This window comes from Crocodylus siamensis, chromosome 1, assembly GCF_052110815.1.
Source record: "Crocodylus siamensis isolate JL-2025a chromosome 1, ASM5211081v1, whole genome shotgun sequence".
In the NCBI taxonomy this organism is placed as follows: Eukaryota; Metazoa; Chordata; order Crocodylia; family Crocodylidae; genus Crocodylus; species Crocodylus siamensis.
The window spans coordinates 341,277,454-341,302,325 of NC_143395.1; the positions used below are offsets into that span (position 1 = coordinate 341,277,454).

Sequence of the window (24,872 nt, forward strand, 5' to 3'; positions counted from 1 at the left end):
ATGATTCTGAAACATTTCAAAAACCTTTTTAAATTATTTTTCTGATGGTCTTTTTCCCAACATTTTGTATTGTTACCTATCAGAAAATTATCTGTAGAAATGTAATCAAATAAGTCTTCTGATTGTCAGTAATGCAGTTAATCTGTCACTCGTGTGTGTGTGCATTTGTTTGTTTTGCTACTTCCTTTTTGAAAATTATCTCAAGTATGCAAGCTCTGTCAGTTATACTCATATTCCTCATTTTGACAATGTAGGAACTCTTCCCTAGGAACTATGTACTGGCCTAGATCCAGATTATTGCTATACTAAACACTAAAATAGACATGATCTGTGCCAAATATGGTAAAGGATTAGTGTATTATGGAACTAATTAAATACCGTAGATCTGACTTCTCTGCATAACTGCAAGTTCAGTGTCCTGCACAGTACACAGTGTCCTGCACAGTACATAGGAGGGTATCTGGATTTTGTCTACTGGATGAATGACTACATCAGATTGCAAATAAAAAGTGGTTTATGCCTATTGGAGGCCTCTGGACAGTGTCACAATTGTTACTTTGAGGCATAGTTGAAAGTTTGACTACATAGCTAATGATATTGTATTCACTGTTGTGCTGGATGATGTCTTTGGCCTTGGTTTTCAAAAACCTGAAATGCTCTGAAACGGGTTGAAATCAAAGAGAATAGCTGAGAGCAATTGTCTCTTTTGGTTTAGTGTGCAAGTCAGGAAGGCTGACACATGGATGTTAGAGCCACTGTTTTGGTATTGTTTCTGAACTTGGAGACTTCGCTCTGCTTGCGCCATATTCCTGCTGCTGATCTTAGTTGCTATGGATGACTAAAAGCCCCAGTTTTTTTTTGTCATGGGTAAAGTGGGAATTAAATAAGTTGGTGATTGAATGTTGTACAAATATATTTCGCTGACATCCTTTTAGTCTGTGTTCTAGTACAGATTAAATGATAGCATATCCTCTGACTGTCAAAAAATAACCTGAGGTTAATGCTGATGAATGTCTAAGGTGAAAATGTTGCTAGTCATCTTCAGATGCACATTGTGTTCCAATGTTTTAATCTGTTTTTCAAGAAGTTGTTAGGATTGTAGAATTTCCTCTCCCCCCCCCCCCCCCATACAATCTATGTGCCTCCAAATGCCTTGGGTCACCCAGAATATCCTTGCTTTTCAGGCTGCAAGGTCTTTGACACAGTAATAAACAGGGATCCTGGCTTTTTCTGACTTTAAAAATATATATTTTCGCATAAATGTAACATTATATGCATATAACATATCACTTTTTTCCAATACGCAAAATACTACTTTCTATTTGTAATCTAACGTAGTCATAAATCAAGTAGACACAGACAAATTCCAGATATGCTCCTGTGCACTGTGCTGTAGGGCTATGTGAAGCTTCAGTAGCCAATTCTATTCCGAGGAGATTTGGCCCAATTTTGGGGGACTGAATCTCCAAATCTAATTGGGAGACTAATTAAAAGTTCCGAATCGATATGGCTGCAGACTAAACAGGCAGCTGACATGGATGCCTCCAGCTGGTAAGTCTGTTGGGGTTGGGGAAGGGAGGGATTGGAGCTGGGGCTAGGATATTGTTATTGTCATTATTTATTAGTGGTGGTTCATTTTGATCATGAAAAAATATGGATTTTTGAGTTAGTCTTTTAATCTGAAAGTTGGGGACTTCTTTCTGGAGATGAGCAGGATTCTTGGTAATAGAAACCTGATACCTCCTAGTTGATGATCTCTCTTCCTAATAAAGCTTGTCCTATCACAGTAACATGTACGGATGGAATTTGAAGGATAGCTTATAAAAGTCTGTCTGTCTTTTTCACAAATCTCGATCTTGAGAGGGAAATCGGTGTTAGATTGTAAACAGTCTTGTGCTTGCTTTCTGCAGATGTAAGTAAAGGGGTCAAAGGAATGAATTTCTAGGGTTGGATTCCTGATGCTTCAGACAACTGATGAATTATTAGCTTAATGTAGAAATCTTCTTTTCTAGGGAAAACTATATCCTTTGTTTACTTAATTTTCTAATGGGGGCCTTTGTGGTAGTATTTGACCACCTCCCCAAGTAGTAGCAGCATTATAACTTGGGGCAGGTAACTGTAGCACCAGCCCTGGGTATCAACTTAGTGCCCCTTCCATTCACAGGATGCAGGGCACTATGCTGCTGCTCTAGCTGCAACAACTGGAGTGGGTAACATTCAAAAAGTCTAATGAGAACTGTGAAGTGTAATAGATTGGGTTAATTAAAACCAAGTTACATGTGTTATGCATACATCTTTGAACTCAGTCTTCCCCAGTTAATCTAAATATATTTTAGTGAAGTTGTAGGGTCTGAATTTACTGGTGTGCCATACATTGTATGGCATGCAACATACCATTGTTGAACAACAGGAAGTTTCCATCAATAGATCAGATGCTTGGCTGAGACATAGCATTTCCCACCAAAAGTTGGAATGCAGAGGATGCATTAAGCTTTTAGGAGGGTGACTTATAATTAACTCTCTAAAGAGAGATAGCTGTGAGAGAGGGTATATGTGAAGAGCAGTGAAGAATTGCAAGCAGCATGATATGCTTGCACCTTTGGTCAAAAAGCTGTTACAAAAATGCTAATGTCATTGCAAAATAAATTCTGTTTTTTTTCCATAGCAATGTCATTTCATATCTGCTGTAAAGTATGAAACCACAATTTCAAAGATTCAAGGTGAAATGGAGAACAATACTAAAAAGATGCATAGAACTTCAAAAGTAAGCAACCTCTGCTTCGACCTCCTAGTGAAAGACTCCATTCTTTTTATTTAGCTAGAAAAATGAATTTTAATTTCCATTTGTTCAAAATGCCTAGTCTTGGATGCTTAGTACTTTATATAGCTGTTGTAGCTAAACTATAAAAGAAATTTTATTTTACTGATGGCACACAGGTGTAGTGTTCTTAATGTTCTTACATTTGGCTTTCTTTTTTAAGCATGGGAAAGTATATCTAACTTGAATTTTCAGTGCTAGATCAAAATTATTGAAGAGAAGAAGCTTCCTTTATAATGAAACTTTTTTTTTTTTCCTAATTTTTATATGCCTTGTTTTAAATGGTACTGAGAGTTCATCTCAACTTGAATTTCCTGGGGGGCCATGGTTTTGGCCTTCAGATGGTCACAAAAAAACAGCATGCAGGATGACCCATACACTCTATGCTAACTGCTTTTCAGGGATATGAGTATAGTTTAATAGTCTGTCACACATCTGGACTTAATAGGTGGAATAGGATCTGACCTCTGCTTGCTTCACTAACCAAGCAGCCCTGTATTCATTAATCCCCTCTGCCTGTTTTGCTTCCTTCTAGTATGGGTCTGAAGAATGAGCTGTTCCTTGTTGCTCTCCCACCTAATATATTTAGACGCCATATAAATATTTTTCCATAGGCAAACTATATTGTTGTCTTTCTGTAAAGTGCACAGCATTAGTCTTTTATTTTTTGTTCATAAGTAACATTGAGGCCAGGTACAGACATTTTAAATACAAACCAGTATAAGTGATCAGAAACTGGTTTATACACAGAACAGAAGCTCAGTGCACACCGACTTAAATGGCAGGACCTGGTCTAAGATAGACCTAGATGGGTAGAGTACCAGACTTAATTGGTTAAGGTTAAATGGGTGTGTCAAATTTTCTGCAACAGATCCCTATCAGTTTATATTGAGCTACTGTGTGCTGGTATCCAGGTGCCTTTGCAGTCCCCCCCCCGCCCCAGTGCAGGGAGTTGCAGCTCAGATGGTCCAGCTGGCCCTGCCCCTAAGCGGTCTAGCTGTTAGCCAGGCAGGACTGGGGGGGGGTGGTGTTGGGTGGGAATTAGAGGGTGGAGCAGGACTCATGAACTGCTGGGAAGAGGCAGTGCCAGCAGCACACCCTGCATTTTTGGCCCAGGTCGGTGGGGCACAGAGTATCCCTCCCCTGTCCTGGTTTTGGATAAGCCCAGGACTGCGTAGGGACTGGCTCTGGGAAGCCCTTGGGGGTCCATTATCTGCATCCCCTGCCCCCACAAAGCCAGTGCTAAGTTCCTGGCTGAAGCCTCCATGAGCAAGGGGTGAGCACGCCTCCCTGTGCCACCTGCCTGCAGCTGACACCTGCCTGATAGATGACAGCAGCATGGAGAAGCACATGCCCAGCAGCCAGTCAGATATGGTGCAGCCCCTCAGATGCATTTGTTTGCCTTCAGCAGATTCCCAAGCATGGTGGAAAGCTTGCAGGAGTGCCCCACACTGCTGGCCTTGGGCAGTGCAGGCAGCCTCTTGTGTGTTTGTGGGGGGCGGGGGGTTGTTTTTGTTTTCTCCCTCGCTTCCTCCCTGATGAACAGAACACAAGTTCACTTGTTCAGTCCTGAACTAATATAGTCCTCTTAAAGAAACCCATGTAAATTGGTTTGAACATGCCTCGAGTATACTAAATTGGTTGCTTCTAAAGTGAGCTTAGTGGAGACATGCATTGCTCTGTGGCCACTTTTGCCACTCAGTACTTAAAAGCAATGTTGGTGGAACCTGAATGGTGTCTTATTCACTTGAAACCAATGAGGTAAGGAAGAAAATGTTGGCAAATAAAAATAAAAGGGGGGGAGGATCTTTTTATATAGGTTGAGTACTTGGACCAAGATGTCTGGCAATTTGTAGATAATTCTTCCTCTTGTCCATCTGTTAACTTTCAGAGCTCTTCCTCCACTTTGGACACCTTCATTAATATGAGATGTTGGTTCTTTTAGATTCTTTGATGTGATATTTGCATGTCGCACCTTGGTGCCCATCTCTAACAAGATTTAACTTAAAATTAGACCAGCAGGAGAAACCCAACCAAACTCTGTATAAGGTTATATGTGTGTTGCCAGTTCAAACAGGCAGTAGAACAAAGCAGAAGTCAATGGTTAACATTTATTACTACTTGTTCAAATCACTTTCTTCTGTGTTGATAGCATTCATGCCACAGATTTGCCAAATTCAGGTGTGGCATAAGAATGAGTTATGTAATCTGTTTTTTTTTGTTTTTTTTTTGTCAAGGAGTAAAATGGGGATTTTAGTCTAACAGCTGTAAAACTGCTCAATATTCTGTCAGAACTAATACCAAACAAGCCTTTACCTTGCATCTGCCTGCAGTATGGCCTAGGTGCATCTCCTACCTTTTTCCATCCCTTAGCACGGGTTGGACCAAGTAACATTTTCATGAGTTCTGAATTTGGCTTTTTTGCAACCAATGTAGCGATGAGTACAGACAGGACTGTTTGGGGGTATTGTATTACACGTCTTGATTTAAGAACTTTTAAAAGTACTTGAACGGTCACTGTACAACCTCAGGGTCTGAACTGTTTTGAATAACTCATGTCTACATTGTATTCGGTAAAGAGAAACTGAGTAATATCCTTAGCTTGAGAATAGAGTTATTCATATGTAGAGTTGAGCTAGAATTTGAAATAATTTTATCATGTAAAATGGCCATTTCTAAAATTACCATGCACTTTATACAAAATAAGAACTGTGTATTAGCTTTTATGGCATAACTATAACGGTACAATTTAGTCCTTAGCCTGAAAATGCTGTTGTATATTTGCAACATGTACCTAATCAGTAGGGTATTTTTACTTCCAAGCCTCTCGTAAAGAGGTCTTCAGCACAGTATTTAGAATTCTCCTTTGTTTTGTTACCCTGCCCCACTCTGCTTTGTGAAATTTGAACCAATATCTTCTTTTTTTCCCCCCAATGGTTAATAGCCCATAAAAACCCTTGTAAGATTTCCATGCATGTCCTGTTGCTGCAGTATACTCTACTCTATCTGGTTCCTGTGATCAGAACTGATGAAGACTGCCTTGCATTCAAAAGACTATGTAACTTTCTCTCAGCTATGTAAGTGGTCCAATAAAAGAGAGATCCCTCTAAGAAATCCTTGCCTATCACTGTAAAAATTAATTTAATTTAAAAAATCATATTGCTTTTCACTGACATCTGTGGATTAGGGGAAACTGTTCTGCCTAATTTGTAGTTCAGTCTAATTATGAGCGTTTTGATACTGGTTTTTTGTTTGTTTGTTTTTTAAGAAGACTTGTCATCCAAGTACTATACAGCTTGTGTGTTTTCTGGTTGATGGCAACTGTCAGTTGTCCTGCATCATGGTATATGCCTGAGGGCCACTCAGACCTTCAATGCATATGCCTTTTTGAAGGAGTGGAGGCTGCATAGACCTTCCATCCTCCCTTTAGGCCAATGAGAGAGACTCCGAAGACCAGACTGAGTCCAGATGTTTAGTGCCTCCATGGCTGCAGTTGTATTGTCTGGGAATCAAACCCAGGTTTCCTGTACAGTAGACAAGGATTCTGTCACTGAACCACAGGGGACTCCTGTGTTTCTAGTACTGTCAGGAAACATTTTGGCCAAGTGCAAACATTTTGGGGAGGTTAAATTGGGTTCAAAATGTCTGTCCAACTTTCAATTCAACTCATCCTGGTGCCGACCTTACACTTAACAGACTTGGTCTCGGCGACCAGCAATCAGTCCTAAATGTGTAATTGTACAGAAGTTCCATGCACACAAACCAGTCTAAAAATTGCAGAACCCCGTTTAAGGTAAATCTGGATCTATGTAGTATCAAACTCTTATTTGTTTTTTGGTTTTTTTGTTAAACTGGTAAATAGAACTTTTGTCCACTATCCCTAGCCCCAGGGCTGCTCTCTTCTCTCCCCTCCTCCCCCACACTGGGTTTGTTTTGTGTGGTTTTCTGTTGTGGTTTTTTTGGCTGGTTTGTTTGGGGTTTTTTGTGCATGTTTTTTGTCCCCCACTCCCAGCCCCTCGCTTTCCTTCTCAACCCCCCATCCCACAAGCTGTTCCACCACTTTTTTATCAACACTTGCTGCCAGAGCTGAATGATGTAAGTGCCAATAGGGGGGAGGGATGGAGGTGTAGAGGGGGGTATACTTCCCTTACCCCCACCTACAGATCACATCCATTTCCCACCTGTAGGTTGCAGACCCCCATGTGGTTTTGTTTTAAATTTTTATCCCCCCCTCCTGCCCCCCCCTCCATCTTAATATTAGGCAACTATTTTTTAAATCAATTTAACCTCCCACTAATGCTCCTGAAATTCTGTACTTAGCCTTTGGGTTTTGAAGTGCCAATGGTTCCTGCTTTGAAGAAGCCTATAACTGGCTGCACTGCTATGATCTGAGTTTCTAAGAAAATGCAGTGTAATCTCTGCCAGCTTATAATGGGAGTTTTTCTCTGCTTTATAGTAGAAATTTATGGCTACATGGCTGAAGTTCATTATACTTTGCTACTTTACTTCACTTCACTGTACCTGGAAAATGCCTCAATTGGAATCCAAACCAAAATGTATCGCTCTTTGCATGGTGATGTGCAGGAGTTTCTTGCTTGATTTGTTTTGTTTTGTCTGATTCTTTGGACTTTTTACTGATCATGAGAAGAAGTGAATTTAGCTGGAAGTTCAACTTCTGTTCATCAGTACTTCTATTAGCAGCAAATGTTAAATATATAAGGGATTAAATTGGACTACTATTAGATTGTAAATTGTGATTTCTGAATTGGTACAAATTGTTTTCCTGATGTCTTAAATACCTCTATATCTAATTATGAAGTTGGAAACATTTTAGTTAAAGGGAAACTATAATTCCCTATAAAGTCTTTATGCCAGTATGCAGTAACAGTGAATTTTGGACATAATTCACAGCTGCTTTAAAAACTATTTTAATTTCTGATAGAGGCTATGAAACTTTTGACTTTCTGATATTGTGCACAGGGTCCATTTTCAATGAATGTAAAAGGCAGTATAGGTTGTTAATTCCCCAGATAGTTTTGTTGTTCATATTCTTTTATTTATTTATTTTTTAAAGAACAGTGTTGCCATGGAGATTTGCCCCATTTGAGAATTGACAATGGTTTTCCTTTGTGCTTTTGCCTTTATAAAGCTGTAGCATGCATCACTTATCAGAACTGATGGTATCTAATGTTTAAAAACATCACGGTTGATAAAGTTTAAAAAAAATAACCACTTTACTTTGGTGTTTAGCATTATGGTTTCTGATCTTTAACATAACTTCCTCCAGTTCTTCAGCTTGGCATCAATCATTTTTAAGCTTTTATCATGCATTGCTTTTCTTGTTTTTTATGTGCTTTTTTTGCTAAAGCAATATGTTGGTCCTTTAGCAAAATGTTTACTTTTAATTTAATTTTACTTGGTTAGTTAAATTGTAACTAAGATTTCCAAAATGAAAGTACATTAAAGCAAACCAAGCAGTTCCGACTTGTACTAATCTCAAAATAAATAGTTTTGGCCATTTCTACATTTTAAAAGGCATAATTAAATGTGTATAAATGTATACTTAATTCTTTTTGCACACGGAAAAGTGACTATTCTCCTACTCCTTAATCTGTCATTTCTGTGCATATGACTACTCAAATGACTCTTATCCCCCATGTCTAAGATCCGAACTTTGCAACACTGCTAACAAATCTGCCTTTGGTTTAGCATGGAGCTGCAGTGCTTCATCTTCAGTAGTTTTTCTTTTTTTAAGCTTCTAGAGAGTTTTAAGCTGCAGGTAGATAGTGCACTGCAGTAACCTAGATCTTCAACGTATTGGAAGGTGGGTTTTGTTTTTATCAAGTCAGAGAAATGCATGCACATTACTTCTTAGAAAGCTGCTACCTGAGCATCCTAGGACCCAAAAAGAAAGTCATTTAACAAGAGGCAATTACATTCCTCACAAGAGTGCCCCTGGCTAATCTGAGGCTACAAATAGATGTTGCCAAATGAAGCAGAACAATTGATCTCCTTCATTGGTTGAAATGTACATCATCCCTTGTCCCACAGCATCAATGAATGGGCAGGAAAATTGGTGATCATGTTTTCCCAGGACTTGAGGGGCTGCATCCCCTGCACCCTAAGAATTGTCTTGCAGGATCAGGCCCCTGAAGCCCTGGGAGTACTTACCTGGGGCAGCTGTAAGGTAGATGGAAGTCTGTCACTAAATAGTGGCACAAATTGATACCACCTTTATTGCAACCACAAATTCCATGCACTTGTGGTGTGACAAGGGGTATAGACATCTATTTGCTTGGCCTTTTGTTTCTCCATAAAAACTCTTTATGGCAGCACAAAGGCAAAGGATGTTTTTACCTGAAATCTCTTCAACTTAGTTGTCCCAGCTCCCTGCCATTACCTCAGACGTGTCTGGGCTGAGCTTCAAATAGCTTACCTTTTTACATTACTGTCCTGGTCACAGAATTGCATGAATGAGTCTTCAGCACCCTCACTGAAAATGTCACAGCACATCTTATAACATCGTTGGTTAATCTAGTAGAAATAGAAGATGAAGTGGATTCATCTAGAAAATACTTGCATAAAATCCTCACATGCCAATAGATTTACTTTGGCTCTAGGAATGCTGAGGTTCATATTTTTGGTATCCATATGTGTAGCATGTACAGTGATCACATGCAGCATGAATTCAGTGATCATGTACAGCAATGTTACTGTAGATAGATATACTTTTCCTATTTTTTTTTAAATGCTTGGACTTCTGTTTTATTCATAGTACAGTATTTTCATGTGGGCTTTTTAACTTTTGACTTTTTTTTTAAGTGAAGAAATAGCTGCTCACAATGCGGCAGGGAAAATAAAGTTTTGTTAGTTAGTTACAATATCTGTCTATCCAAGCCCTCCCATTTTTTGCTTCTCTCATATACCAACAGAAAAACTCTGGTGCCAGAAATGTGGCTACCAAGTTGCATATGTCCTCTACTTATACAACTTTCAAAAAAAACAATGTCATTTCTTAGTCATGCCTTCTTTAACTCTGGAGTCCTACCTGCCAGTTCTTAAGAAGCTCATAGTACTTGGTTCCCATGTAACTTGCCAATAATTCCCAATTACCTTGCATCTCACTTTATTCTTGTTAGAAAATAGACTAGGTAGGCTGTATTTAGCTTAATTTTAGTGAAAAATAAGCTTCACTATAATACTTGTAAACTGTTCACTTAAGTTCATGGGTACCCTGTCTACAATCTGACAAATATGCACAGCTGTTGGTATCCTGGAGTCAGTGTTGAAACTTTGTTTCCCTTTGAATTATGTCCCTTTTTTAATACTTGGTAGTATTCGGGTAAAAAGTTTCCAAAGTTCATAGAACCACTCTAGACATGAGGTCACTTTTTATCAACAATGATATCTCTATTACAACACATCTGAGTAAGCTTATTATTTGGTCTGCTTTTCTTGTGACACATTATAGATTATACCCAGTGTTTCTTGACGGCTTTTTCAAGTTTTCTTGCCTCTTAAGGTGCAGTTTTTTCCAAGAACCTGCAACTGCATGAGACCTATTGGAGGATGCCTTTGGCCTGCTTGCAGGTTGACTCTCCTTCCAAACCACTCAGGCTGCTGCTTTTCTCTCTTAAAACAAAAAAAAAAAACTTGTCTTGCATAATTTTTAGTTGCTGTACTTGTAAAATATAATATATGACAAAGCCAATACCTGCTGGCAAATAATGGAAGTTAGGGGTGTCACAGATCTTTTACAGTAAGCCATGAAAAAGAATCAAAATGTCAGAGCATAGTAACTCAAGCTTGAACAAGTCAAAGAGGCCTGAGCCTGAACCGCTTCAAACTTTTGCAGGTTAGCCTAACCTGGCTAGGCTGAACTGGTTTCCAGTGATACCAGAGGATCACTCTGGATTGAGGAAACTTGGGCACATGCCTTCAGTTTTTTCCATGATAAATCGTACATTCTCTGAACCCCAAAATCTGTGATTTTAAAATTAAAGCCCCCCCCCATAAACTCCCCCTAGCCCTGCTGTTGCTCCCTTGCCCTGTCAGAGGGGGCCCCCAGCTGCCAGGGCGGTGGGGCCAGGAACTCGGGTCCGTAGCTCCCTGCTCCCAACAGAAGGCAGCTGCAGCAGGAGCTGGCCTCCCCCACTGCTGCCTGCCTGCTGCTGACTTGGGCAGGGGCAGGGCTGGCTCCTGGCAGCTGTGCAAACTCCCACGAGGGAAGGGAAACTTGTGTCCCCAGATGCGTGGGGGGGGTGCAGGCTGTAGGCTCAAATGTTCACCCTGCTTCTTTCCAACAGGGCTGCTGTAGCCCTGCAGGCAAGACCCTGCATGGCTGGGAACAGTGGGGCCACAACAGGATCTCCTTACCTCTCTCCCCTTCCCCCGCTTCCCTCTCCCCACAGGAGGAAAGCAGGAGCTCAAGCCTGCAGCCTGCCCCCTGCACATATCTGGGTGCATGGGTTCTCCCTTCCCCCTGAGAATGAACAACATGGAGTGCCCAGCTGGCTTCACATCTCCCTGCTCCTGGCTAGCACCTCCATGTGCAGCTTCCCTTAAGGGTTGCTAGAGCCACTCATATGCCCCCAGATAAGCACTCCAGCCACAAGCAGGGTGATGTGGAGCCAGCTGGGCACTCTCTGTATTTCTCCACTCCCCCAGCCCTGCCGTGCAAGCTCCACTTAGTACTTCACAGGTTCCAGGAGGAATGCCTGACCTAGGTCTTGCAAGTGGCTAAAAGCCCCGGGCTCTGCCCTTCCCCTTCCGCCTGCCCCTCCAGGCAGGGCTGGGGTTTTCCAGCTGTTTTTGAAAACGGCTCTTCCAGTCTGGAACTCTACCAGCCTGCAGAGCTCTTTGCAAAAGGGGGAAAACCATGGGTTTCTCTGATTTTTTTTTTTTTTTTTTTTTTTTTTTAAACCAGCAAATCCATAGTTTTTTGGGGTTTTTTTCCATGGGAAATGGAAAACCCAGATCCCTGCTGATTTTTTGGGGGGAGGGTTGTGAACCCCCACCCTGCTTGCAGTCCCAGTCTTTTCCCTGCTCACAGTGAGGGGGTGTTGCCAGCCTGCAGGCCTGCACTGCAGCTCTGAGGCAAGGGGGAATGTGCAGTGCATGCATCTGTTAGTGATACAGAGCTTTTCACTCTTCCTCCTTACTTCTGTATACTGTCTGCAGCAAACTGACAGGCAAGGAAGCTGGGGGGAGTGGGGAGCTGATGACAGTGTTTTATCACCCTTATCTCAGTGTTTATTGTCCCATTTAAGAAAGCAGAGAGACGTACCAGTTATCTGTTGATTTGGCACAGACACCTCTCAGCACAGTAGAAGGGAAGGGGGGGAATTTGTGCTTGGCAGGAAGTGGTGAGGGGGAGGGGAGCAAACGTCCTTCCTTAGAAATGCTGCTTGAGAAGACCTATTAAGCTACCTGTTGATTTAGCTCCAAAAAGCCTGCCTGCCTGCCTGCCTTGGTCATCTCCCACAGCATGGACTGCAGTCAGCATGTGGTCTGCTAGCTAATGCTGAGGTGTCTGGTATAGATTAGACATCTGTAAGAACTACTTCACAGTCAGGGCAGCTAGGATCTGGAACCAACTTCCGGGGAAGTGGTACTGGCTTCTATCCTGGGGGTCTTTAAGAAGAGGCTTGATGCCTACCTGGCTGGAGTCATTTGAGCCCAGTTTTTCTCTTGCCCTGGCAGGGGGTTGGACTTGAAGATCTACAAGGTCCCTTCTGACACTACTTCTATGATTCTATGAAAGCAGAGGGGCAAGGGGGAATAAACTGGTTTATGTGTAATGTCTGTCTCTAGCCAGAAAGGGTCCTATAGGATGAGCAGAGACTACTTGGTTTGTTTAGCTGAGCAAAATAAAGGCTGAAAGAGGATATGATGGATGTCTATAAATAAGTCATGGAGGTAAACGCTAAGGTAGCAAAGACACTATAAGATAAAGAACAATGTTGGCACAAGAACTGATGATGATTCCATTTGAAATGGAAACTAGAAGACTTCTAACAGTTAGAGGATTGAAGTTCTGGAACAGTCTTCAAAGTGGAGTAGCATGGGAAAAAAATATAACCGGTTTTAAGATGGCTTGATCTATTTGCAAAAGGAATTGTATGGTATAGTGTGTTATGGTCTCCCCCCAAACGCACATGCATTTTTTGTAGTCATTGACAGTCTTTAAAACAGCAACAGCCTCCTAGGAGCAACCTGGCAGCAGAGCCCTGACATGTTACACTTAGCAGGCAATGAGTCCTCTCTCTTTTTTAAACTTTGTTAATGACCATTTTTAATTGTCACTCAGGTTCCTGATGTTATCAGCAGTATAAGGCAAGCCTCCAAAGCAGCCCTGAAGGAGGATGCCAAGTCCAGTAAAGATAGCGAAGAAGCCTTTTACAACTCCCAAAAATTTGAGGTTTTGTATTGTGGAAAGGTGACAGTGGCTCACAAGAAAGCCCCCTCCACCCTAATTGATGACTGCATTGAGAAATTCAGTCTCCATGAGCGCCAGCGCCTGAAGCTGTTGAGTGAGCAGCGGAGTACAGATTCCAGTTCGGAGTTAACCTTGGGTGAAGGAGACTTGCCCACTTCTCCAACAGATAGTCCATTTGAGGAGCTAGATGGCACCAATGCCTCCCCTGGGATGTTTACAATTGGTAGCCAGACCAATCTGGCCAGCCTGGCGGGCACTCGTGGCTCCTTTCCTGAGCGAATTTTGGAAGATTCAGGCTTTGATGAACAGCAGGAGTTCCGCTCCCGGTGTAGCAGTGTCACTGCAATTATGCAAAGGCGGGTTCATGATACCAACCTGAAAATACAGCCTCGAAGGAGACATGCAAGTGCACCCAGTCATGTTCAGCCCTCAGATTCTGAGAAGAACAGAACAATGTTGTTTCAGGTATGTCCCTGCAATTAGTGGAGTTGACTTGCACCATGTACTTTATATGCATTTGGAACTTTTTTTTTTGGTGGTTGACTTCTACAAGCCATCTAACACTGATACTATGTTTTATATTACAGAGTATGAAACCACACTGGGAAGTTCTCTAAAATGAGTGTAGATATAAATGATTGAGCATCTAAAGGGATTTAAGTTTGTGGGTTCTAATAAATTGGAAGAAAAAATAATCATGTCTATTTTTTGTTTGATATTTGCTTAATTATTTAAAAGAATGTTTATTTTTTGTCTTGGCTTATGACCTACTCTCATCTCTGGAGCCAGGGTTTATATACAAATTATATAAAATAACAAAAGAATAAAAATTACATATATAATTTGTATTACTTATCTGTATGTATGGATAAATATATAATCAATATAGTGTGTGTGTATATGCATACAGCTTTAGATATTAATCTATATCTACATACAAGTTATGTAAAAATAAAATATGAAATAATAAAATATAGTTAGTGTACATGTGTATAACACATGGATACAGATATGATAGAGCGTTCCTGGATATAAATACATGTCTAGCTTCACAAGATTAATATCTTGATTTATTTTTTTTATCCCTTTTTTAAAATGGGAGTGGGACACTCTTGTTGAAGTACTTCTAAAACTGTGAAGAATAATAAAACACAGTTTAAACCAATTTTTTACAGTAATTTCACTGAATTAAGTCTCTTCCCTTTTCCAGAATAGGAGTAGTTTTTCTTGCAAATTTTTTTTCTTAAATTTTTGTAGCGCAGAGGACTTCATCTTCAAATCCTGCAACTCTTCCTTTTTTCCTAGAAGTGCATTAGATTTGGCAGTACATGGGCTGAATGATCAAGGGAAAATCATTAAAAGCTGCTGCCCCATTCAAGGAAAGATCTTTTGCTGTCTAAACTAATAGGCAGCTAACTGCTTTGGGATTTTTCTTCCCACCTAGTTCAGAGAAGAGGTGATATTTTCACCCTCTTGGGGGGATTGCCAACTTATGTGAGTAAGCTGATGGCCCATTAGAAATCCACAGACAATCACTTGTGATAAAAAGGGCTTAGCTGAAAAACTCCACTGAATATTATTATGTGCACTTGGAGCAGCCCTTTGGGAAATCAGACAGGAGACTCGCTGTAGTGAATCTGCTTCTCATTCGTGTAACTAAAAATAAAGGCTAAATGAAGCACTTGGGGAAAGAAAAAAACCCCCTCCCGCCCCACAAATCTCTTGCTTCCTCCAAACAAACAACCATCCCTGAAGAAACAAACTAATGTCTTCTAAAATGTTATCTGGCTGGTTTTTTTGCTTTTGTACCTTTTTGGGAAGGGGGAAGCTTAAAGCTAAATGATTAAAGGTCAGTCTAATGGAGCATTAAAGTTTTTCATTAACCATGAAGAGAATATTTTTATTAAAAATCAGAACTGCCTATTTTGCTTTTCTTGTTCTGAAGACTACAGTATGCCACACATCTTCCTGTTGAGTAGTATGTTACTCAGCGAGCAAACAAAGCTGCTTTGTGGACGGTGGTAGTAAGTAGGCCTAACCTCCGTATGAGTGTACAATTCACTTGCATTTTCTGAGACCAGTGACTCTCTTTTCCACTTGTTTTCAAGGTTGGACGATTTGAAATTAACCTAATCAGCCCAGATACCAAATCTGTTGTGCTTGAAAAGAATTTTAAAGATATCTCCTCATGTTCTCAGGTATGTATTTATGACTTAGCTGTTAGTGCTTGGAACCAGCTTGTTTGATTTGGAGATGGCATGGTGCCATTGTAATCTATAGGCAGAAAAATGGAGCCAAAGGTTTTGATAAAGAGAGAAGGTAAACCACACCACGCAGATATCCTTAAAGGTAGTGATTATACCTTCTCAGGTGCTTTTTAAGTAGTTACCCCTTTATTTTTTTTCTTGGTGTCTATAAAGCTAGATTTTTTTTTTTTTTACTCTTTACAGCTAATATAGCCAGTTTTAAAAATAAGAAGATAATTAATCTGTTCTCTTTGTACCATAGATTTCCCCCACTGGAAGGCTTACTTGCAACCTCCAGACTTGTCCAGTCTCTTTTGAGTACACTCAGCATACTCTGCCTAGGTATTAGTGGAGTGGTTCATAGCTCCTTTCAACTCTGAAACCCCAGCTGTTGGGTCCCTGACTCTGGGGTTATCTGTGACCTTGGCTGAAGGAGCTAACACCCAGTTTGGCTCTGAGGGACTTGAATTCTCTTTTAAAGGGAAAGGTGGGATGTACACTGAAGTCACACAAAGGAAAACACATGGCTCCTCTTCAAAGGCATTTATTGGGGCAAAGCCCACACAGCAAGAAGTTCTTGCCCATTCCCAAGAATTAAGTAGTCCCTGGTCTAGCAGGTTGAAGCACCCCAAAATTGATTCATCTCTTCCCTTTGTACTTTCTGTAGTTCTCAAGCTGATGCCCTCCATTTAAGTCTGCTCCATCCACTGTATGAAGATTTATTTTCTTCTGTTTCTCTTGACATCTCCTCAATGTCCCCTCCAAAGCATTTTTATGTATTTCCACTTTGTTGGTATCAGTAAGGCTATTTAGTTCTTGGTTGATTTGGAATCAAGAGGTGGTGTATTAGTGACAGCTTTCAGGAGCAAAGAGTAGTGCAGCCACTGGCCTGTCTGGGGCATGGGTAGAGATCCCCCAATGTGGGATTCACTTTACTGTAAAGACAAGGGCAGCACCATGACTTCTTCTGGAAACTGTATGAGCAGCAACAATGGATTTGACACAATGGGCATCTCTAACTACCCACATATGCTGGATGAATGAAATATTATAACCTGAAATGTAGGAGAAAAGGAAGCTCTTTTGCAGCTCTCCTTCCACCTTTAGTAGGTTTAGGCAGCTGCCAGTCGTCTTTTGCCTAAGTATATTGAAACCTGATCCCTTAACCAACCTTTCTCTTCATCCCTTTCTTGCCACACTTTCTCCTCATACAGCCATGTTCATGTATATCATTGCACAAGCGTACACCTAATGTTTTCAAGCTTATTTAAAAGTTGCTAGGAGCACTTACTGGTGGTCTTTATGCCACTATCTCATTTTACAAAAACATTTCTTATTTTAACACTGGGGCTAGGGACAGACATTGTACATAAACCAGTTTAAGTGATCAGAAACTAGTTTCAACTTGTAACGGAGCGGATGTTCAGTGCACATAAACCAGTTTGAAAATGGCTGGCTGAAACTGGCTTGAGATAAACCAGATCCCCTGCTTGCTTGCCTGTCAGTTTGCTGCAGGGAGGGAGAGTGAAAAGCTTCATATCAACAGATGCATTCACTGCACACACTGCCCCCCTTGCCTCAGAGCTGCAGGCTGGCAACACCCCTGCCCTTTTGAGCAGCAAGCTGGGAGTAGAGGGGTGGTTCACCCCCCCCCCCCATCAAAGCCCTGCTGGGGCCTGACCTCTCCCCCCTCCCCTTCAATTTAGCTTTGTGAAAGGGAAGGGAGGGCTGCTGTAACATCTCCTGGCTTCCAGCCTGAGCCATTGCCGGCATGTGCCTGCGTTTCCTTGGTTCAGAGGTTGGAATAGTCTGTATGGTTGGTAACTGGTTCAGCCTAGCCAGTTTAGACTAACCTACAAAGGTTGAATCGATTCAGACTCGGGCTTTTGAATGTCTGCCCCCAACCTGGGTGGCACAAACAGTTTTTAAAAGCTTCCTGTTGCATAATACAGTTACCTACCTTGAAAATTAACTAACAATTGAGGCTTACTGTCCCTGATAGGAGTCTAAAGGAGACGGCATGTAGATTGAAGCTGACATACACCAGACACAGCAAGGATGATTTAATAGCTTTGAAGTGTACGTAGATCAGTCGGGCAGAATGGAAAAGTGATGAAGCCTGTGACTGTCTTGGTTCCAATACATCCTGTATCCAGGGAAGAAACAGACCAACAACAATTTTAATAAACCTGCTTAGTCGAATAATAGAAGTTGCCTTCTGCAGTGACTACTTTTTCTGAAAATCTTGATGGCCACGCTGGTGCTGGCATTGCAACAAAGAAACTAAACACTGTTTAGAGGTATTCCAGTCCTCCATGTGCCAGCTTTCTTGCAAACTATGCATTTAGAAGCAATAATCTCTTCAGATAACATTGCATATTGCTGTTAAACACTCGAACACAACTCTAGTAGGTGCAGGTAAAAATAAAAGCCAAACTGAGAATAACTTTGAAGATGTCCTGAGAGGGTTGTGTAATGTTTCCAGAATTGCTGCATATTAGGAAAAATGATAATAGAAATGAAAAATTTAGTTCTAGCTAAGTATTTGTAACACACAGCTCATCATTATTTGTTCACTACTAAGCACTGTATAAGAGCCACAACTTTCCTATAAACAGTTTTGTTTTTTTTTTGGTCAATTTATTACCAAATCTGAGATGTAATGCTGCTGGGAATATTCTCTTCTAAGATTAAAAATTCCCAAAAGGAAAGGAAGCTATCTCAGCTTGTGCTTGGGATTCTTTTTTTGTGGTGCTTTTTCTCTGTCTCAAATATGCTAGTGTTGCATTTCAGACTGGAAATTGCACATGTCAAACTTGTATAACTGGGTAAACAAGAAACAGAAATGTGTGTGCAGCTGAACTTAAGTGCCAGAGACAGCTGTGTAGGCTTCCTTGTAATAGCCTCAATGACCTTGAGGTAGGCAGAACAATAAATAATCACCACGTGCCCTGCTGGTAGGGGAAGTTGAGCTACCCTAGTAGAGAACAGTGGTGGAAGTACAGTTAACCGAGAAACTTGCTGTGCTATTTTCAGCTGCAACAATTCAAGTGTCATTTCCACCTCCCCCATACACATTCCCCTTTGCAAACAAATGAGAAAAGTCTGAAGACTAATAGACTTTCGGCACTGAGACAACTTCTGCCGAGTCTGTGAACTGGCCTGCTAGGAACTGATTTTAAATGATGGTGGTTAATCTTTCATATTGAAGGGTAGCACTTGGTCCCTCATGTACGTATAATCTCGCACCTTTTCCACTTGATTTTTGTGGGTCTGGAGTTGCCACAGGAGAACTAGTTTGTGAATTGCTTTCTGGTCCTGGAGTAGGCTTAGGCTGAAAAGATAAGATCAGATTTGAATTTAACCAGGTCCCTGAAGTCTGAGCAGTCGCTTCCATGGTTTGTGCCAGAGGTCAGGTTCTATAACTCTAGTATCAAAATGGTATATTAAAACTTTGGTATGGGAATATGTGTAATTCATTAAGCAGTACTGGAGGCACAATTGCAATGCATCTCTTCATTAGTATAGCTGAAGCAACTTATAGGGAGCTTATTTGACAGTAAGGAAACTGTTCAATATGAACAACAGTCAGCGAATTCTGCAAGCCCTAATGCTAAGTCCTTTCTTTCCTCCTCAGCCATGGCTGGAGATGCAGCCCTTCTTTTATATAGGGTATGGACACGAGTAATAATTAAAACACTTCAAATGGTGTTTGAAATATATGTGTGTAGGCAGCTGGTGGTTGAGCCCCTTGAAATATTCTAAAAGTGGTGAAAAACTCCAAAACAATACCTCCCTGAAAATGAAGTACTGTTTTGAACTGTTTCTCTTGTTTGTTACGCCTTGGCAGGGCATCAGCCTGCCTGCTGTTCAACTACCAGGTCCCGCTCTGGGTTCCAGGGCACTGCTGGAGATCCACCCTCTCCCTACCCCTCTTGACACATACCAGACCCTGGCTGACTCCTGAGGTCCCCACTGCTGCTTCCTAAAATTTGGCTCTTCAGCTCTAGTCCCTCCTTGGCTAAGAGGGAAAGAGAGGCTAGAGAATATGGGAGCTAGAGTACCAGAGTCCTGACAGTGGGTCTGCAGACTGCCCCCCATCCCTCTCCATTTCTCTCTCTCTTCCACGATGTTTCAGTACAAACTAGCCAGCATGCTTAGGTCAGTGTAAGCAGATCGGTAGGCTTTGACAAGTGGCTTGTGCCATTTTCACGATTTGAAATGGTTATCTCTATTTTCATATTGGCCTTGTAAATGGCTTGTACTGTGTGGTTTTCTTCTTTCAGTACAGCTAATCATAACCAGGGATCTTTGTTTTCTGTTCACCATGGTGGGGGTGGAGGGAAGTGGTGAAACCTGGATTTTTTCCTTTCAAGGAAGAAAACTTGGGAAACTATACAACAGGTTTTCTGTTGCAGGCAGGCAGAGTTCAAGCCTGCAAGGGGCTGGGGGGGAGCGGGAGGAGTGCCATCAGGCAGGGGGGTGTGCCATGTGCATGTGCACACATGCACATGGCCACCAGGCAGCCTTGAGAGCTGGTCTTTCCAGGTACGTCAGGGGAAGGAAGAAGGGAATAGAGGCCCCTGTAGGGAGGGAGGAAGCCGGGCAAGGCTAGGGCTGGGGCTGGTGCCTAGCTGGGATGGAGCTTGGGGCCCAGGGCTGGAATGCATGGTTGCAGGGCCTGAGTAGGGAGCAGGATGGAGTCACAGGCAATGGCGGGGAAGGCTGGCTCTCCACCTCTGCATGCGCTCCTGGGGGGGAGCATGGGAGGCACATGCCCCCTAGATTTGTGCGTGGGGGAGGTGCAGCTGCACTCTGGGTTCAGGCTCCCAGCCCTGCTGCCCTCCCCTTGGGGGCCTCCAAGGCCCAGCAGGTAAAACCCAGTGTGGCAGAGTAGAGTGGGGCCAGGCAGGGAAGCTCAGTGCCCTGGCATCAACAGGAGTGGCAATGCAGAGTTGTGCCCCTTGCTGCTGCTGAGCAGGCAGGAGGCATCTCACCATGATGCTCCTAGCGGCAGCACTGAGTTTCCCCCACTCTGCTCTGCCACGCTGGGTCTTGTCTGCTGACCCATGGAGCCCCACCCCCATGGGGGGGCAGCAGGGCAGGGAGCCCAAGCCCACAGAGGGCAGCCAGCACCTGCTCTGGAGCTTGTGTGAGAGGAGGAGCTGGACTTGCTACTCTGCCACAGCAGCTGCTGCTTCTGGTGGCAGCTGAGGCTCGACCGCTGCTGTGAGGGGCAGGGGGCTACAGACCCGGGTCCCTGACCCCATAGCCCTGGCAGCTGGGGACCCCCTCCAGTGGGGCTGGGAGGCTGTGGGTGGCAAGTGAGGGGCAGGGCCCAGGGGGCTGTGGGTGGCAAGTGAGGGGCAGTGGCATGGGTAGGGCATCAGCATATCGGGGCTGCTCACTGCCACAAAGCAGTGGCAGTCAGGGGAAAGAGGAGGTAGCCGTAGCTGGATCTGCATCCTGGTAAGATAAGGGGGCAGGGGGAGCACTTTCTTTTTTGTGGGGGAAGGAACCCAAAAATCAAATTCCAAAATGTATAGGTATTTAGAATTTATTTCATTATAGTGACTGAAGCACTGGTAGATTTCCGAATTACTTTAAAATTGTAAATATATCAATAAAACATTGCATTCAACTGATACCTGTATATACAGTGGTATTTCATTGTAGTCATGGAAAAACGCAGATTTTTTTTGTTTTAATCAGAATTTGCGTGGGGTTTTTTTGTCTTGTTTTCTCCAATTAAAAAAAAAAAAAAAAAAAAAAAGGATCCCAGATCATAACATGGGTATTTACAGAGCTGCATCCAAACTTCATAGTTGTAAATCCTACTGTAACTGAACACTTTCTTTGTTCAGGCACTTCCCTACAGTTATGTTTAGACTATACAAATATTGACAAAAGACTCGCGGAATATTGGGCTGTGTTCTTGTTCTGTACAGTCATAAAGCTGAAAAAAATTCTTTTCATTCTGCTTTTCAAAAACAAAGCTGAACTTTTTTAGCCTCAAGTCACCTTCCATAAGTAGGTGGTGTTTTGGGGTTTTTTTGTTTGGAATTGAGGAACCTTGGCTTAGAGCCACTGAGCTAGAATCTAGCTGGTGCCAGGTGAGGGTGGTGGAAGACAGACCTCACCTAACTGCACCTTTTATTTTTTTTCCGTACTCTCTTCCCTCCCTGCACCTGGCTTGTACCTGAGGGCAGGCATGACTCCCTACTGTCATGCCTGCTGGAAACCAGAGCCATGTGCAACAGCAGCTCCTCCCAGGGATCATGGTGGAGGTGCAGGGGGAGGGAGAGCCAGGCTGAAGTGTGGCTCTGTAGCCCCACATCTGCTGGGGAGTATGGAGAAGCTATGGGTGCTGCTTGTCTGTGGGGTGTTGAAGCAACTGGTGAGAGGAGGAGCAAGTACTCACCTTCCCACCAAAAGGATGGGCACTCTGGTACCCCTGGAGGAATCTCAAGATGCCCTAGTTGATTTGCTGCTATAGTTTGTCAGAAGGAAAGGAAATGCAGGCCTGATTCACTGCTAAGTTGGTTGATCTTTTGGTGATGTAAAGACTCCTATGACCTGTAGACCAGGAGAAAGAAGGTATGCTTATTTGTTGTTTGTTTGGTTGGGTTTTTTTGGTGTTTTTTTGTTGGTTTTTTTTTGTTTTTTTTTTTGGTAACTACCTTTTGCTCATTAGAAGAATAAGAGGAAAGGATGGTAACTTGTATATCACTATTAGCAAGTACTGAAATTCAGTCAGTGACCATGGTCTCTTTTTAAGTTTGTTTGTTTGTTTTTAAACAAATATTCATTAATTTTCTGTCTCCAAACTTTTCAGGGTATAAAACATGTTGATCATTTTGGCTTTATTTGTCGTGAATCTATTGAACCTGGGCTAAGCCAGTATGTCTGCTATGTGTTCCAGTGTGCAAGTGAGTCTTTGGTAAGTAACTTTTAAGTAGCATTTTTTTAATAATTTTTTTTCATACTTCTCAAGTACTTTTCATCAGAAGATCCAAGTTTGTCATAAACCCTGAAACTACAGACTAGTGAGGTATAAGAATTGTCCTCACTTTCTTCATGTATAAACTGGTTGTGTTCAGCGTTGATCTTCCAGTTCATTATTCAAGTGTGCTTTTACTTGACTGTAGAAGAGTATTCACACTCGGGGGTATCTAGGTGTTAGAATTTGCAAATGTCTGATTTTTGGGGCAATAGGTGCATCTAAATCCACATGTAGTCTGATTTATTTGGCTGATTTTTTTTTTTTTTTTTTTTTAGAAGCCTACCTGAATATTTGAATAGGAGTAACCTGCTCATTGTCTGAGGTTCTGATTTCAGTACTTCTTTACATCTGCTGAACAGAGGAATACATTGGGAGTGGAGCTGGAAAAAAAACTTAGATGTACTGACTTTTAGTCTGTGGTAGTGTTTACAGGTCACTTCTTAAACCACTCTAAAGGCATTTAAAATGGGATGGTCCATTCATTAAAAGGTGCTAAATTGTACTAAGTACCTGCTAAGATGCTTAATTTTGTCATTTCATGCTAGCATTATTTTTTTGAGCTGTTCTACCTACCACAAGCTAGAGTATTGGTTGGTCTGCTCCACAGAGATGAAGCAACCAATTTGCAATCTTCTACCACCCTAGGATGTATGGCTACCCCTGACAAACTGTTTCTACCAGCCTAAGCTGTATTGCTCAGGGTGTGGTACTAGCCCCAAGGCAACATTCCCACCTGCCCCCAGAAGGTATGATCCCAGCTCACCTGGCACTACCCTGCCAGCTCCAAGGACTCCAGGAGACCTGGTCTGCAGCTGTGGGCCAGGCATATGGTCCTCTCTGAGAGATAAGACTTTGCCCCACGTCCAGGTAACTCTTCCCTTAGCCAGGAGAATTGGTGGGGCTGTAAGGGTGTCCTGGAGGGGGAAAGGGCTGCATAGTGCAAGCATGGAGACCAGGGAAGGATGCTTCCTCAAGGTCCGTGCTGTCCCCATGGTTAACCCCTGATGGCCCCGTGCTCGGGTACCACCAAGTGGCAAGAGCGTGTAGCCCAGGGAGAGGTCCTCCCACAGGACTCCATGCTCTTGCCATACTTACCTTCCAGGATCCTGTCCCTGCCCCTACTCACAAGGCCTTCTAGTGGCAAGTCAGTTGTGCAGGTCAAAGATGGCATTTAATACTTAACTTGTGCCTGTTCTTAAACTGTTCTAACTTTAATGTTGTGCAGAACTCCATGGACTTACAGGTTACCTCTGTACCGTTCTAACAACATCCTGTGACTACCTTTTTTTTTAGTTCTAAATTGTCTGTCTGTCTGTCTGTCTGTCTGTCTGTCTGTCTGTCTGTCTGTCTGTCTGTCTGTCTGTCTGTCTGTCTGTCTGTCTGTCTGTCTGTCTGTCTGTCTGTCTGTCTGTCTGTCTGTCTGTCTGTCTGTCTGTCTGTCTGTCTGTCTGTCTGTCTGTCTGTCTGTCTGTCTGTCTGTCTGTCTGTCTGTCTGTCTGTCTGTCTGTCTGTCTGTCTGTCTGTCTGTCTGTCTGTCTGTCTGTCTGTCTTCCAGTTATTGTAAAAAATATGCACAAATCACTGCTGTGCCCAGCAGCTTAGTGAGTTCATGGATCACTTGGGATTGGGGGAAAGGGAGGCAGTTAAAGTATGCTGACCGTGGGGTGGGGGGGGATGGGAAGGGGACTAGGTAGCAGCATGAGCGAAGGGAAATCTTACCTGTTCAGACAGATGCTGCTGCTATTCAGTTTCAACTCTCCTATGGCTGGACTTTACCTGTCAGAGTGGATCCTGGTGTCTCGTTTTACTGCCTTCTCCCCTCCCCCCCCCCTTCCATGCATATTAGGAATAGGTCTGTTTCCTTTGGCAAAGGTTCCTTAGGGAGTGGGGTGGAGCAGCATTATACTTCTTCCCCTCCCCCCCCCCCCAACTTTATACAGCTGGGTGTGGTGCTGCGTTGTCCTGGCAGGGGGATCCTGGTGCCCCACTGTAGTTACATTGCTGGTTCTGCCTAATGGAGAGTGGACATAAAGGTTATCAGTTAGTAGTTGTAGTTGTAATTGAGAGCGGTAAGTAACCTTGTTGGTCTGAAGCCTGGCAGAGGGCAGGGTAGAGTTGCACCTTTTAAAGACTAAGGCAGAGACGCATAAGCTTATTTCATCATATTGACAGCATTTTTTTATTGTTAGATGCAACACACTATAGGGAATATATTACTTTATTGTCCTTCATGACTTTAAAGCATTAATGCATTCTGTTTGTTTGTTTGGGTTCTTTTTAAGGCTCAGTGCCATAAATTTTATAGACCATATGTTGTACCCCTATGGCAGTACTAGGTTAACTGCTAACTGAAGCTGGTAAAAATAT

The 24,872-nt window shown here is 42.5% G+C and overlaps 1 protein-coding gene across 3 annotated transcripts in view; it reads left to right on the forward strand.

Moving 5' to 3' along the window:
• Nucleotides 1-24,872, forward strand: part of TBC1D4 (TBC1 domain family member 4) — a 174,075-nt gene that overhangs the window by 79,441 nt on the left and 69,762 nt on the right. For all 3 annotated transcript variants that reach the window (XM_090024210.1, XM_090024193.1, XM_090024202.1), the window contains exons 2-4: nucleotides 13,128-13,721; nucleotides 15,365-15,454; nucleotides 22,338-22,442. In XM_090024210.1, coding sequence (XP_089880336.1) covers nucleotides 13,128-13,721; nucleotides 15,365-15,454; nucleotides 22,338-22,442 — 789 coding nt within the window. The remainder of the gene's footprint in view (nucleotides 1-13,127; nucleotides 13,722-15,364; nucleotides 15,455-22,337; nucleotides 22,443-24,872) is intronic.